This window comes from Hippocampus zosterae, chromosome 5, assembly GCF_025434085.1.
Source record: "Hippocampus zosterae strain Florida chromosome 5, ASM2543408v3, whole genome shotgun sequence".
NCBI lineage: Eukaryota > Metazoa > Chordata > Actinopteri > Syngnathiformes > Syngnathidae > Hippocampus > Hippocampus zosterae.
In genome coordinates this window covers 1,816,908-1,833,758 of record NC_067455.1, presented here as the reverse complement: position 1 = coordinate 1,833,758, position 16,851 = coordinate 1,816,908, and the positions used below count along the sequence as shown (strand labels likewise).

Below are 16,851 nucleotides of genomic sequence, written 5' to 3'. Positions count from 1 at the left end.
AACAGGCCAGACACCTCCCGCCGGGATAATTGGTGTTCGCAAGTCGTATCCAGCATGTTGGTAAGCGCCCCCTACGGGCAGAAACGGGACCTACGTGACATGTGATCTCGGTTGGATATAAATATTGTGGGCTGGGTGGGCCAGTAGTTAGCGCGTCGACCTCACAGTGCAGAGGTCGTGGGTTCGATGCTGATTGAATCCCTAAGTATTTAAAAAAAAAAAAAAAAAAAAAAACAGAACAGGCAACTACCGACTACTTCAGAACCAAATGCAAGCAAAAAAGGGGATCATGAAACACAATCACAATTTGTCATTAAAATTTGGGATTTTTATCATTTTTAAAGTGAAAAAAGACAAAAGTCAGCATTGATCGTTCAATCTTGTTTTTGTTTGTTTTGTTTTTTTATAAATTTCGTGCAATACAATGTTGGAGTTGATCACACATTTAGATAAACCGTACTCGGTTGTCGCTACGTCTCTACTCCATAAGATTCAAATTGCCCAACTAAATGCTCTCCGTGTGCACGGTTGCCACTTTTAACTCCCAGAATGTCGCCATAGAATTTCCCCAAAAGCTGGAAGCGTCGTCTTTTGTTGTTTTTTTTGTTGTTTTTTTTTTGTCCGTTTGTTTTGGGTGGTTGCATCATGTCGCAGCAGTCAAATTCTCAAGAAGAGAAGAAGAAAAAAAAAAAAGAAGAGCGTTTCAGGTCGCTTTCAGTCTCATCGCCTTGGTTCAAGGGAAAGAGTAGCGAGGAAGCACAGTGTAAAGAATCTTTGGGGAGGTGCTTGGGAAAGGGGGCGGGTCAAAAGGTCACGGAGGGGGCAGGGAGGCTAATGAGGTAAACCACCAAGTTAGAGTCCAAGTAACAAAAGCTCATTTTTTTTCTTGATAGAATTTACAAATGTATGTATGCATAAATGACAAATGTACATGATCTTTTTTTTTTTTTTTAAATCATCTTCCAAAATCCACATTTACATTATGGTTGATTTTTTTTTTGGGACTGGTAGAATAGAGATGATTCTGGAGGAGTTTTTCCCTGGTACTGTACATATTTTCTATTTTGTCCCGTCTCAAACGCGAGGTTGTCGTTAATGCCCAAAGAACAAACATCTTCAACATGACTAAGCGCTACAAGAAGTACTGTCGACATGGAACAAAAACGAACAGAGGCCAAAACTGAGTCGTTATTGTTGCACGTCTTTCGAGTCTGTTTGTTTTTTTTTTCTTTCCTGCTAATATTGGAAGACAATTTACAGTATTCACATCTGGTCAACAAAACAACAACAACAAAATCAACGTGGTACTCGTAGCCGCCGAGTCCGAAGAAATCATTCACTCGGCGCAAGATTTTGTGCACACTCGTAGAATTAAGGGTGGATGACGAACACAGTTTGTTTCTTTTTTTTTTCCCATGGGGCAACTTTTGCATATGACTCAGAGGTAAAAAGTGCAAAACGGGTGACATTTCTGCACTATTAGTGAAGCATTCGGGTCATTCCATCAGATCCGAGAGAGGGAGGTCTGCGCCGCTGTGGGAGTAGTCACCGCTGACTTTACTCACGGACAATCGAAGCAGCTCCTCGCAGTCCTTGCGGTGGGGCCGCCGTGCACTCGAGTCTCAAGCACGTCTGTGCTGTGTAGTAGGCACTTGGGACCCCCCCCCCCAACCCCCCCGATTGTTCTTGTGTCACTCTGCCAGGAAAATCTCCAATGACAACAAAAATCAGGGGCCCGCTTTTTGCGCCCAGCCGTCTATGGAACGAGTGCCCCTAGAGGTCAACTAGTAGAATGTTATTGGCGATAGTTTCCGACTCGGTATGTATTGTCACATTCTCGTACTGCATAATTGCATGTTAGTTGGAGCATATATTCAATCTCCTTCATATCCGTCTTGAATTAATACTGCCGAGGCCAGAAGTCGTACGCGGAGTTGACAAAAAAAAAAAACCAAAACGATGCTACGAAGACATGAGGCATGCCAGAATTGACACCAATGGATTGTTCTGCCCATCCCTTGTACAAACGCAAAAAAATAAAATAAAATAATCACAACAACAATCGACGCTAACGCAGGTCTGCTAAATTAGCGCTAATATTGCACAATTTTTTTTATTTTATTATTATTATTATTTTTTTTCGTATTTAGCCCGAGGTTAGTTTGCATGTTGATCGTTAACAAAATAAATCATTTCTAGCACGTGGAAATATCAAAATAGTTTGGTTGCGAGAGTTCATTGTGGTTGTTTGTTGAGATCGCTCCGTGATGACTGCACACGCTCCGCACTTTTCGTCGCGCGGGGGAAGAGATGAACATTTCAGTTGTGCCGGACGACGGCGACTTGTTGCCTTTACACAGGTGTGGTCTTCCTATTCAGGGTGTTGGAGTTGCTCTCCCTGTCTCCCTTCAGCCTGTCCAGAGTGCCCATCCCTCCTCCTCGCTCCCTGTCCGCCGCGGACGAGGTGAAGGGAGGCGGTCCCGAGCCCACCGAGTTGGGCATTGGCACGTTGGAGTTGGAGGAGTTGGAAGGGTTGTGGGACTTGAGCGAGGGCAGCGTACCGCTCATCATGCCGCCGCCGCCGCCAACGCCGCCGGCATCCTTGGGGAAGCAGTTGTGGAGCTGGTAGAGCGTGGCGCGGTCCACCGTGCCGTACATGGGCGGCAGCCCGCCCAGTTTGGGGTCGCGGGACAGCGTGTAAAGCGAGATGTCGCCGGCGGCCAGCGCGGCGTGGGAGCGCGAGTGCGGGTTGGGCAGCGTGGACACGGAGATGGGGCCCTGGGAGAGCAGCGCCGAAGGGGGCAGCCCGAAGTTCTTCCCCACCGGCGAAGGGTCTCGGGAGCGGGAGGGGTCGGTGGAGCGCGACGAGGAGCGGGAGCGGCGGCGGAAGCGGTAGCTGGGCAGGCGCAGCATGGCGTGCGTGGTGCTCTTGAAGATGTCGGTGCGCGAGCGGCAGCGCAGCTCCTTGTTCTTCTCGATGTAGATGTTGACCGCCAGCACGCCCACCATCTCGGCCATGATGAAGGACAGGCCGCCGAAATAGAAGGACCAACCGTACGAGTACTGCCACTTCTTGTCCTCGTCCTTCTTGGGGGAGATGTCGCCCAGCGCCGCCGAGATGTACACGATCACGCCGATGATGTTGCTCAGACCTGAAAAATCGTGAAGGGGCCATCCATCCATCCATCCATCCATCCATCCATCCATCCAAAGGTAGTGTGAGTGTGGTCCCCGCAAGCGCGCGACGATGCTTCGAGTGTGCTGAAACGCAAGTCATTTTACCTGCGGCCACAAAGAGAATCCCCGCCCCCAGGATGATGTTCCGTTTGCTCCGATAGAAGCGGCTCGCAGCGATGCACACGCCTCCCAAAAGCAGCAGGATGGCGCTGAGGATGGGGAAGATGTTGGAAGCCCTCACCACGCCTACAAAGCCAAAGAAGAAGTGCTGAACAACACAGTTGACATTGACTCATCTTAAAATAAAAGAGGACTACACTGTCGTGTGTTTAAAAATAAAACGAGTCATTTTTTCGGCTCCAAAAGGCCTTACTATACATGGTCGTTTTTTTCGGGTCAAAAACGCCTTACTATACATGGTCATTTTTTTTCGGATAAAAACGCCTTACTATACATGGTCATTTTTTTCGGCCCAAAACGCCTTACTATACATGGTTGTTTTTTTCAGCTAAAAACGCCTTACTATACATGGTCGTTTTTTTTTCGGGTCAAAAACGCCTTACTATACATGGTTGTTTTTTTCAGCTAAAAACGCCTTACTATACATGGTCGGTTTTTTCGGCTAAAAACGCCTTACTATACATGGTCGGGGTTTTTTCGGGTCAAAAACGCCTTACTATACATGGACGTTTTTTTCGGCCCAAAACGCCTTACTATACATGGTCATTTTTTTTCGGATAAAAACGCCTTTCTATACATGGTTGTTTTTTTCAGCTAAAAACGCCTTACTATACATGGTCGTTTTTTTCGGGTCAAAAACGCCTTACCATACATGGTCGTTTTTTTCGGCTAAAAACGCCTTACTATACATGGTCATTTTTTTCGGGCCAAAACGCCTTACTATACATGGTCGTTTTTTTCGGCTAAAAACGCCTTACTATATACATGGTCTTTTTTTCGGGTCAAAAACGCCTTACTATAAATGGTCGTTTTTTTCGGCTAAAAACGCCTTACTATACATGGTCATTTTTTTCGGCCCAAAACGCCTTACTATACATGGTCGGTTTTTTCGGCTAAAAACGCCTTACTATACATGGTCGTTTTTTTCGGGTCACAAACGCCTTACTATACATGGTCGTTTTTTTTCAGCTAAAAACGCCTTACTATACATGGTCGTTTTTTTTCAGCTAAAAACGCCTTACTATAGATGGTCGTTTTTTTCGGGTCAAAAATGCCTTACTATACATGGTCGTTTTTTTCGGGTCACAAACGCCTTACTATACATGGTCGGTTTTTTTTCGGCTAAAAACGCCTTACTATACATGGCCGTTTTTTTTTCGGCTAAAAACGCCTTACTATACATGGTCGTTATTTTCGGCGCAAAACGCCTTACTATACATGGTCGTTTTTTTTCAGCTAAAAACGCCTTACTATACATGGTCGTTTTTTTTCAGCTAAAAACGCCTTACTATAGATGGTCGTTTTTTTCGGGTCAAAAATGCCTTACTATACATGGTCGTTTTTTTCGGGTCACAAACGCCTTACTATACATGGTCGTTTTTTTTCGGCTAAAAACGCCTTACTATACATGGTCGTTATTTTCGGCGCAAAACGCCTTACTATACATGGTCGTTTTTTTTCAGCTAAAAACGCCTTACTATACATGGTCGTTTTTTTTCAGCTAAAAACGCCTTACTATACATGGCCGTTTTTTTTTTCGGCTAAAAACGCCTTACTATACATGGTCGTTTTTTTTCAGCTAAAAACGCCTTACTATAGATGGTCGTTTTTTTCGGGTCAAAAATGCCTTACTATACATGGTCGTTTTTTTTCAGCTAAAAACGCCTTACTATAGATGGTCGTTTTTTTCGGGTCAAAAATGCCTTACTATACATGGTCGTTTTTTTCGGGTCACAAACGCCTTACTATACATGGTCGGTTTTTTTTCGGCTAAAAACGCCTTACTATACATGGCCGTTTTTTTTTCGGCTAAAAACGCCTTACTATACATGGTCGTTATTTTCGGCGCAAAACGCCTTACTATACATGGTCGTTTTTTTTCAGCTAAAAACGCCTTACTATACATGGTCGTTTTTTTTCAGCTAAAAACGCCTTACTATAGATGGTCGTTTTTTTCGGGTCAAAAATGCCTTACTATACATGGTCGTTATTTTCGGCGCAAAACGCCTTACTATACATGGTCGTTTTTTTTCAGCTAAAAACGCCTTACTATACATGGTCGTTTTTTTTCAGCTAAAAACGCCTTACTATAGATGGACGGTTTTTTTCGGCCCAAAACGCCTTACTATACATGGTCGTTTTTTTTCGGGTCAAAAACGCCTTACTATACATGGTCGTTTTTTTTCGGGTCAAAAACGCCTTACTATACATGGTCATTTTTTTCGGCTAAAAACGCCTTACTATACATGGACGTTTTTTTTCGGCCCAAAACGCATTACTATACATGGTCGTTTTTTCGGGTCAATTTGACATACAGTATGTCAAATAAATGGTTAGCTGATTGCCCCTAAAAATAAAGATGTGCCCTTCATTTGGCAGCAATGATTTGAACACCAGCTCATTGAAATGTGGCTTTCCGTTCATTAAATCCACCGCGAATCCCCTGCTAAATAGAGAAAAAGTCCTTAAAAAGTGGATAAATTAGCCCTCAAAAGTCTTTCAAGGGTCCATAAATAAAAAACAAGTGGAAGAGTGGGAACCCTGGTGCGGCGTATCCCAGCGCACAAAAGCCTCCGCTGGGACCTTTAGCGCACCATCTCCAGTGACTTTTTAGTCCACGTTGTCACGTATCGATTCCTTCGCGGCGGCAAGACCGAAGAGCAGCCGTTTGACTTACGTAGGACGTACTCGGCCCCGTCGTGGTCAAAGTCCGCATCCTCCGGGAAGTGGTTGATCTGCGAACACACTCCTCGCTTGACTCCTGAGAATGAAAGACGGAGACAGTGAGAGAGGGCCGGAATAAAAAGTGATGAGCACACACCAGCAAGAGAACAAGAAGTCAGAAGGCCAACTGCGACAAACGGAGAACGGCGGGCATCCCTCCCGAGAGCCGAAAGTACCGACATCAGCGCCGGCGTACTGATCAAACAACAAGCGGGACGTTAGTGAGGCGCGCGTGCGACGTATCGTGTTAGTAAATACATACAAGCGCACACGCACGACGCTGATGGATTGTGAGGTAAGATGGAGTGGTGGAATGAAGACACACAGACGGAGGGACAGATGGACAGACGTGGGGCGGCTGGCGGGCCCTCCCCTCCCTTTGTCGCCGGGCAATGTTGCTCTGTGAAGAAGCAGATGGAGGCGCACGTCAGTGGCGTCGCACGTTGAGCGGCTGCAGCACAGGTGTCAAACTCACGGCCCGTGGGCCAGAACCGGCACGCCGACGCTTGCTGCCATTGGATGCTGGTGACGCGTTGGAAAGGAACGTGTTGCCCCAACACTAACCCGAAGCCTCGAAGCCTAAACCTGACTCGAACCATACCAAAACCCTAACCTTAAATCCTTACCCGAACCCCTTAACCCTAAAACTGACCCTAACCCGAACCCAACCATAAACCTAAATCTAAAAGCCTAACCCCTAATCCTAACTCTGACCCTAGCCTTAACCCCTAAACCTAATCCACCCCTAACCCCTGACCCTAAACCGAACCCTAACCCCCCGAACTCTAACCCTAAACCCGAAATCCTAACCTTAACCCGAAAAACCCTAACCAGAACTTCTAACCTTACCCCCTGACCCCAAAGCCACCCAAAACCTAACCCTAAACATGAACCCTAAACCCTAACCTTAACCCAAACCCTCCCTAAACATAACCTCTAACCTTAACCCCTAAACCTAAGGCTAACAGCTAAGACATCCATAACCCGATCCCTAATCCCCAATTCTAACTTTGACCCTAGCCCTAACCCCTAACATTAACCCTAAACCCCTAACCCGAACACCGACCCTAACCCTTAAGCCTAACCCTAACCGCAAACCCTAACCGCAAACCCTAACCCTAACCCTAACCCCCACGAAACCTAACCCTAACTCCCAACCGCTAGGGTTGTGGGTTTCGGGTTAGGAATAGATTTAGTGGGTTAGGGTTAAGGTTTTAGGTTTAGGGTTAGCGTTAGGGATTAGGTTTATGGTCCTGAACTGAACCCTAAGTCTCACCCTAAAATTTACTCCTAAACCTAACAGAATCACAGTAACTCTAACCTTAAGCCCTAAACTTAACCCTAACCTCTACCCCGAACCATAAACCACACCCCAACCCCAACTCCAAACCCTAAACCCAACCCTAACCCTAACACTGCAGTGTTGAATGCGAGGCAGTGGAAAATTTGGGTACACCTACATTTTGTGCTGGTGCACCAACGAAAAAACCCGGTGAGGCACACAAGTGTCGCCACAGGTGTCTTGACCCAGACAACCAAAGCAGTCGTTGCCACCAATCGCGTCACGTCGGGTAGCATCTTGACCGTACCTTCCAGGCAGCATATCCTCCACAGTCCAGAGTGGGTGAGCGCCCCGGGGTCCTTCTTGTCCTTGTTGTGAGGGTCGTCCTGCGTGACGTTGGCCGTGCTGTTGCAGATGAGGGCTCGGGAGTACAGCCAGTAGTCCGTCCCTATGGCTACCGTCATCAGGCCGAAGGCGGCGAACGCCCCCACGGTGGTGAGGAGGATCTGGATCCCCTTCTCACACACCATGCCTTGGAAAACAAAAGTCAAGCTGCGTCGGCACCTTCATTCAACTCTGCTGGGGCGCCAAAAACGCTGCAAAGGTGACAAAGGCGAGGGACCCCGGCTGAACGTGACGGGTCTACAGAGAACGCATCGTACTGTCAACGACTCGAACACAGAACGGCCAGAATCCGACAGCACGCGACGTTTCTGGCAAACGTGGCTGCCGTGCTCACTTGAGGACTCGTCACCTCATTGAGGCGCACTGCGGCCCTGCAGGTGAGATGAGAAGGGGGGAGAATGGGGGGAGGATGCTGAGAGGTGAGGAAGGAGGTGCCGAAAAGATGACGTGTCCTTGGAAGGAAGGCTGGCTGACTCTGCTGACTCGGCTTAACGAGCCAGAAGTGATGCGAAACACTCCCAGATCACACCCTGCCCGGCTGCTCCATATTCATAACCCCGACAACCCCGCTCCCCTTAGAACTCGGAAGGCGAGACTGGAGAGGAATGCAGAAACACCCGCACGCATGCACAAGACCCAGGCTGAAATCCCTTTCGGTCGAGAAGGACGCACCTTTATACATTTAAACAACAACGAACACACTCGCGGCCAACAACAAGGCACTCTAATGTGGCCACCGAAAGGACATACGCTTGTCGCTGAGCTTTTTCCCCGATTCTTCCTCCTCCGTGTTTATTTCTCTATTCGACTGACTACATTGCAAGTTGACATCCTCGTACTCATGGGAAACCACGAGGCACTCTATAGCAGCCACGCCAGCCCGAAGCCCTGATCTACATGCCAGCTGTCAAATCAGACATATATCGGGGGTTCCCCCCCCCCCCCCTTCCCCGTCCTGGCTCTTCCATCGTTTTTTGTGTGACGTGCCTGCAATCATGGCCAACAACGAGGCGCTCTCTTGCCATAGCCCCGTTTCCCCATGCTGACGGTCAAGTCAGAAAAATCATCAATAAATCTTCCGCCTTTCTCGGCATGTCAGGCGCACACTCACAGCAAGCAATGAGGCGCTCGAAAAGTGACTATCCAAAGGAAGAGACGCATTTTCGGAGTTTAGGCCTAACTAGCTTACTAAATGCATGTCGCGAGTGCGCCAACTAACCATCGATGCGGACAAAAGCGCCGGAGTTCTCATCGAGTGGAGGTCGAAGCAAATCTCTGAATTCACTTGGCCGGACCTTTGAATGCAACCCGACGAGGTCAATCAAAACCAGTGTCGTCTTTGTGAAGGCGGACTTTCGACCCGGCTCTCACGGTGGATAGCTAATATTTTTACACGCAGTCCCGAACGTCCGCCGCCGAGTTCCCACGCTTCTCAGACTCAATCCAGGGCGAGCGAAGAACTCGACTTACCTGACGGCGAGTTTCTATCCTTCGACTCAATTTTGAAATCTTTCCTTCCCTCGTCAGTGAAGAACGTGCTGCCCCTTCAAACCGGACAGCATCCATCGACTGTTCTCAGCCGCTCCCGACTCTCTTTCGCTCTCTCCTTGGTGCACTGCCCTCTCTCTCTCTCTCTCTCGCTCTCCTTCCCGCTGCCTTTCTCGCCAGCGGAGTGCCGAGTCTTGGACGCCGGTCGCGCTCTCCTTTGCTCGCTCCTCCGCTAGCAGGAAGCCGGCACCAAAGCATCCACCGTCACTGCTCAGCTGCGCACACAGAAAGAAAGAAAGAAAGAATGAAAGAAAGAAGGAAAGAAGGAACGAAAGAAAGAAGGAAAGAAAGAACGGGCCGTTTTAAACATGCAGATGGAATCAGACAGCGCCTCATCTTGAAGGAAAAGATGCGATTTCTCAATTGATCGCCATGTCAAATGCATCTTCAAACTGCTAGCTAGCATTTGCTGCCGAGCTGACGGTTTTTTTTTTTTAGCATCAGAAATACGTGAATAAATAAATCCACCAAGTTTGGTTTGATTTCACTCAGTGACGGTATGCGGCCATCCTGATGAAAAAAAAAACGTGCTTGAAAAACTGCTCTGAGATTGCTCGGGATCGATTTTCAGCATGCACTGAAATAAGATAAGATAAGACAACCTTTATTAGTCTCGCAATGGAGAAATTCCCAATTCACAGCAGCAAAGTGACGAAAGGGAAAGAAGTAGAACAACAAAATATAGGAGTTGCTGGAAAGGCAGCCACTCTCGCGGCGCCATTTTGAAGTCAAAATAACAAAAATAACACAACACATTGGACACAGACAGTCGTGCAATCGTCACCAATTTTCTGCATACACTTTGTTGTCTGAAGCAGTTCTAGATGAAAGAGGAGAGGATCAAAGTGTCCTTTCTCCAGTGGATCAGAGACGTCATGCTGAAAATGTGCACACGTCTGCTACAAGCAAAGTTTTGAAAGCAAACACGAAGCTGTAGCATCCATTGACGAAAAGAGATTAGTTCACTTCTCCTGTCCCACGTAATCCGCTTCAAACTCCAAGCTGCGACTCCCAGTTCCAAATCCGCATCGTCGGCTCCTCAAGCCATATATCCATCCAGCTGCAGACCGTTCAACAGCACCGATCTCTCCGCTGAAGAAAGCGGGACTGTGAAAAATTCTGGCCAATTTGGGCCGGATGTTTGGCGATACGTATCGCGCTAAAATATCTCCGGCCCTGCAACGAGCAGGAGCCAACGGACGTGCTCGCGTGCCGAAAGCGACTTATCCGCAATTCGATTTTAGCCCTAAAAGGTTTCTTTGCGTCTTCGCATACGTACAAAAGCCGCGTGGGCTGCGGTCTACACCCTGAGGTACACCCGCAGCTCCACCCGAGCGCCAACACTGTCGCCATCCCCAGCAAATTCATTCTTTCATTCAAAGCAATCGTCTTGACGACAATAACACGCCCGTTATGGCGACCGCAGTCCCGTAGAACGTGGAGCGTTTTTTTTTTTGCCCCCATCCTTTATGGAAATAAGATCACCCAAATATTCGGAACACCCTCTCAATGTGGTTCGGCGCACTTGCGCTTGCACAATGAGCACATTGTTGAATGTGAAGACTCCGAGACAGTTTCGGTGCGATCGTTTTCCGCAGCTCTCGTCAAATCAGAGGCGGCCATTTCCATGAACTCGATTTTTTTGTTGTTTTTGTTGTTGTTTGTTTTGTCGATCGGAGCGGACGGACTGACACGGTGCCAACATCCGAGCCTAAAAGGCGGAATGACTTGAGCGCGACTTGTGCTGCATCTCATCGTCTGAAAAGAGGATGGGGGGGAAAAAGGGGGCGGTGGGGGGGGGGGGGGGAATCGAGCAACCCGACAATGTTACCATGGCAACATTGAATTCCAAAGATCAGCATAGAGCAAAGGATCTGGGGAGTGGGAGGGGGGCTTTGGAGGAGGGAGACAAGAGAGCAAACGGGAAGCAAAAATTGAGGATGGATGGGGGGGGGGGGGACATTTTAAACCATGATCATGTGTTCATGTTCATTTAATGCGCATGTGTGTGTGTGTGTGTGTGTGTGGACTGCGACACAGATGCTCCCGGCTAGCGCATGTGCACTGGCTAAAACACGCGATTGGCACAGATGAGAAGCACCCTGCAGTGTTTTTTTGTTTTTTTTGGGGGGGGGGTCTTTGTGAAAATGCACGCATCGGACACAACGGCGGCGCACACCCATGCAGTGAGCCGACATGAATCCTTGTTAATATTTGATGACGCAATATGGCAGCGTGAGCAAAATGGGTTACATCCCGTTTGCATTGCGAGCGCACCCCCGACCCCGTCCCCCCCCCCACCCCCCCACCCCAACACCCCACCCTCCCCAGCCTCTGAGATGCGACGAAAGACGGCGCGTTTGTTCCTCACTGTGTCGGAAACTGTTGAATCCCCCCCCTCCCCCACCCAACCCCCACCCAACCCCCGGCCAGACGTCCTCATCATACTCGTGGCGCTCTCTCCTGCCTCCTTATTATGTAAACTGTCAAGCGACACTGCTGCAGTGTGGCTTCGCGTGTGTGTGTGTGTGTGTGTGTGTGTTCGTGTGTGTGTGTGTGTGTACGTAATACTATGACATTTTATCCCTATCAGCATAAAAGCGGCCCCCAAAGGACAATACCCATCTCGAAAGCTCGCACTATCTCCAAGGCCTCCCAAAAAAATCCCGTCCGTGCGCGTGACCTTTCCGGTGACCTTACTTATGATTCCCCTGAGCAAAAGTCCCCCGTGTTGGAAGATCATAATTGCCATTTAATTATCAGCACTTCCCATTTCCTTCCAATAATTAACAGAGGGCGAGAGCAGGGGAGCGTGAAAGGACAAGACGGCGCCATTAAAAAAATAAATAAAATAAAACAATTAACATTCCGGTGCTTGAATTGGTATTTTGGATTTAGCATTTGAGCAACATTTTGGGACGGCTCAAATGGTGCAAATTTCAAATGGTGCATGTACGGATGTGGGGGGGGGGGGGGGTGCAGCATTGTGTGAAGCCTTTGCGAGCGACACCCGCAAGGGTTTGCGCGCGGATGGGAGTGTTTAGCAGGCGATTAAAATTGCAAAGCAGTCTGTCAATCAAACCCGTCTAAGCAGCGTATCGACGTCTTTGTCGTCACTTTGCCGTTGGCCTCAAATGAGCAACAAAACTGGAGCAATTTGCTCAAGTTGGACGCCGGACACAAGTGATGAACCCTCCCAGGTGAGCTAAACGGACCAAATGTGGAAAGAGCGCCGGCGTAACGACCGGATCGCAGTTAAAAGAAGCCAAAAGAGAGCAGGGGTCAAAGGTCATTCAGGCTCATCGTCCAAACCTCTCGCGCGCCATTTCAAATGATCAGCAGAGCCAAAAATGTGCAACAGATTCCTTCAGTTTTTCATTCATGAGGTTTCTACAGCTCGGACTCTTGTTTCAAATCTCACAGTGACTCCGAGGGGGGGGGGCAACTTTTTACGCCAGTGTACACGCAAAAAGTGCACTCCCAGAAGCATTTTGATCAAATGAGCGTTTGAATTTCTTGGGCTATGACGTGTTATTTTTTTTTTTTTTAATTTTGAAAAAATTCAAAGCTCATTTGTTACTGTCGACACAAATAGCGAACGGGAAGTCTGAGCTCGAACCCATCGAGTCCGTCGGTCGGCCCTTTGAGCGTCGCCGCACCCGCACTGTTTAATTTTTTTTTGCGTACATCGCCAAAATCGGCTGCGCCTTGAATTCATGACGATATCGATCACCATTTAAGCCCCGCGTGAGCGGGTGAATATTGGTCGAGATGCACGACGCCAAGACTTGCGGCCATTTGCGACGTTCGCACAACCGAGCTGGAATTGGCCGCTGGCCACATTATTAGGGACGCCGGCACAACTTAAAAATTAAAGCACAACTCGGAAGTGTTTCTCGTAGGTCTGGACTGATTAATCAACTGATATTTGCCAAATCGATTGTTTCTCATTTGGTTTATTCTGGACACCCAACAACTCACTTAAGACAAGATTGATCGATGTTTGACGATTTTTCTCTCCGCGGCCACGTGAAACTGTGAGGAATGACTCGGCTCTCCCTAATATCGTATCTGCCGAGTGCTCCTCATGACCCAAAAATAGGAAGCAAAAAGGCCCAAGGTGTACTTGGGCGAGCTGCTTTTTAAAAAAAAAAAAAAAAAAAAAGAGTGCCGCCTTAATTTTTCATGGCCGAAGATAATGTTCCTAAAGAGGCGCGCTCGGGACGGGAGGATTACAAGGTTCAAGGCCCGCAACGGTTTGCGAGTATGGAAATTAGCTCTGGCGGCTAAACGGAAGCGCGTGTTGTCTGATAAGACCTTTTCTCCTCCAAATCGTGACGCAAAGCTGCGCAGACGCGCAAATATCGACGGGCGGGGGGGGGGGGGGGGGGGGGTGCTCAACACCAGCGCTAGCAAAGCCTCAAATCGCCAACCGGCGCCGTCAAACGCCATGACGGCACGACGGCAAGAGAGGTCATCTTTAAAAAAAGGCATTTCGCTGTCCACCTCCGCCCGAACGTGCCCCCCCCCCCCCCCCCGCGCTTGTCGCAAGCGCCCGAGGAGGCGGTGACACTCACACCTTGGTCTAAGAGGCTCCCGAAATAGTGCTCTTGGATGATCGGCCATAAATATGCATGGTGGGCTTTTCATAGCCTTGAGCAGTCAAAGCAGGCGGTGAGTCGATGGTCGTTATTTTGAAGTTGGCGGGGCTGCGCGTTGCCACTTATTTCTCATGATGTCATCGCAATATCAACGAAAACATTGATTTGGATTTGATTGTGATGGCTAGAGGGCGGCTAGCATGCAACTTGAGCTAAAAAGAGCGATCCACCGAGACAGACCTACGTCGTTAGCTTGCGTTAGCTTGTCGTTAGCTTTTTTTTTTGCCATCCGGAGCGAAGTCCGCGACATGACGACCGGTAAATCTTCTCATTCCGGCGCGAGTGGGCTACCATTGACTGGAATGAGTCACCTCGTAGTGTAATCATCGACTTGGCGGCCATCCAGAATGCCCAGACGAAGTCTTTCAAGGCCAACGCGTACGCCGATGCTAAGTGGACAAAAGTATCGGGACACACCAACCACACCACTTGATCAATCAATCCATTGGGGGTTTGACAGGACACCCCCCTCAGTAGGCGCTTTAGTGTTCCCGGTGCACAAAGCGTACACGTCCGCTGGGATGGGATGTGGTGGTGCCTTGTTGGCTGCAAAGACTGCCCCCTGCAGGTGGACTGGAATGTGCCGTGTGTTCGTTTATTTCCCCCCCCCCCCCAAAAAAAAAAAAATGCATACTGTAATTTGTGTAGGCGGCCCGGTAGTCCAGTGGTTAGCACGTCGGCTTCACAGTGCAGAGGTACCGGGTTCGATTCCAGCTCCGGCCTCCCTGTGTGGAGTTTGCATGTTCTCCCCGGGCCTGCGTGGGTTTTCTCCGGGTGCTCCGGTTTCCTCCCACATTCCAAAAATATGCGTGGCAGGCTGATTGAACACTCTAAATTGTCCCGAGGTGTGAGTGCGAATGGTTGTTTGTCTCTGTGTGCCCTGCGATTGGCTGGCAACCAGTTCAGGGTGTCCCCCGCCTACTACCCGAAGACGGCTGGGATGGGCTCCAGCACCCCCCGCGACCCTAGTGAGGATCAAGCGGTACGGAAGATGAATGAATGAATGAATGTTTAGTTTTTTTTTTAACGTCGGTAATGCATGGCAGTTAACCGTCTGTTCTTCTTCGCCTCTTATCTCTGTACCCTTTAACATAGCGCCCCCTAGCGCTCATACGGAGACAGCATGCAACATGCAGTTGGGATTTGACTGAAACTTCTGCCACGTGGTCAAATTAGCGTCTCAGTGCATGTCTAATACAAATTAAAAGCCGCTCACTACGCCCACTTTCTCGTGCCGGGTGGCCGACACAAAAAAATATCGTGTACATCCGTGAGAACCGAATGGCTTCATAGCTCCGCCCAGTCTGATTTTTGATTCCCTACAGAGTCCACAAAAAATCCGACTTGAGCCGTTTTGTAACATTGCGCTGCTTTTCAACAAAAAAAAAAGCAAAACAGGTCCCTCGCCCCGCACTGGCAGTAAATCAATGTCTCCGGTCACCATTTGTGGAGAAAAACGTGGAAAATTTTGGTGCATCCTGCATTCAGGATGCGGGATCGCACACGGTTGAGTCACAGTAGGTGCTGATGGACGCGCCAACGTGGTTCAATTTGGCGTGCGATAGCAGAGTGTGTGTGTGTGTGTGTGTATATTTATATGTACTTTTGCTGTAAATCGGGAATGTCTCCATTGTGAGACAAATAAAGGTTTTCTGATCTTATCTTAACACGTGTGTTAAGATAAGATCAGAAAACACACACACAAGTTCTTGACTGCTGCAGCTTCCTATTTTTTTTTTTGGGTGTGGGAGCAGGGGGGTCCCCTGAATGCTGCAGTGCACACATCCCCTCGCACCTTCCTCTCCACATGTGTGCTTTCATGAAAACGAGGAAGGGGGGGGGGGGTGCAAAACAGCGGCGACTTGATTTTTACGAGCGGACAAACAAACATGCCTCAGATGAACATCATGTGGGTCATCGTCAACATGACGTCCGGGGAGGATGGGATGGCGGTGGTGGTGGGGTGGGGTGTTTGTGTGGAGTGGAGGGGGGGGCGCTCGTGGGGTGGTCTATGTGCACATCCACCAGCACACAGAGGAGGCTGCAAAGCGTGCCAAGCTCGTGAATAGTGATGCAGGCAGGCTGCGGTGCATTCATTTAACAGATCACACACACACACACACACATGCATCATCCCCCCTGCCTGCACTGGCTACTCGTGGGGGGCACGGAATGGGGGCGGGCGGGCAAAATGGACGCCTGGCGGCACACAAATCACATTGAGACATCGACAAATTATCGATTGCGGCACTGATGAGATTAGTGAACGTGGATGTAAGTGGGGGGGGGGGGGGTGTAGACGATAGAGGGGGGGGGGCTCCTAATAAGCTATTAAAAGGACATAATTTGCATAATTGCCGCTGCTAGTTATCGTCCCCGCGTCATACAGTAAATAATCCTAAAAATTCTGTCGTCGGGCACGTTTTTTCCCCTCAGTGCGGCCAAACGATGGAGAGTGCAATCGGAGCTACGCGTTTCGAGCGGCAACGTCGCACGCACGGACACACGGACAGACAGACAGACGGACGGAGGCACATTGAAAATCCAGCACACGCGCGTTGCAATCGGACGCGGGCTTACCTGCAGGCTGCTGCGGGATGTCGGAGCTGCTCTGCGCGCGTCGCACTCGCCAGAGGATGGGAGGAGATGATGAGGAGGAGGATGATGATGATGATGGTGGTGGTGGTGGTGGTCGTGGTGGGGGCAAGGAGAAGAGGAGTCCGTGGGGGGGGGGGGGCGGGGAGGGGGTGACAGGCGGAGCGCGCACACCGATCCGATGCGCGCGTGTCATTAAAACGAGAAGTTTAAGGTCAGATCAGAAGGAATTTGATTCAAATATCATTTTAGCAAGTGGGGGGGGGGGGGTAAAAGGTG

At 49.1% G+C, this 16,851-nt stretch overlaps 1 protein-coding gene across 1 annotated transcript; it reads right to left on the bottom strand.

Moving 5' to 3' along the window:
* Window positions 1–384: 384 nt before the first annotated feature.
* cacng8b (calcium channel, voltage-dependent, gamma subunit 8b) lies at window positions 385–16,851 on the bottom strand. Its single transcript, XM_052065226.1, has 6 exons — window positions 16,558–16,851; window positions 9,239–9,531; window positions 7,671–7,895; window positions 6,035–6,118; window positions 3,283–3,423; window positions 385–3,152 (listed from the first exon to the last, which is right to left on the bottom strand). Exons 3-6 carry the CDS (start codon window positions 7,891–7,893, stop codon window positions 2,353–2,355), a joined length of 1,248 nt encoding a protein of 415 aa, XP_051921186.1. The 5' UTR covers window positions 7,894–7,895; window positions 9,239–9,531; window positions 16,558–16,851; the 3' UTR covers window positions 385–2,352.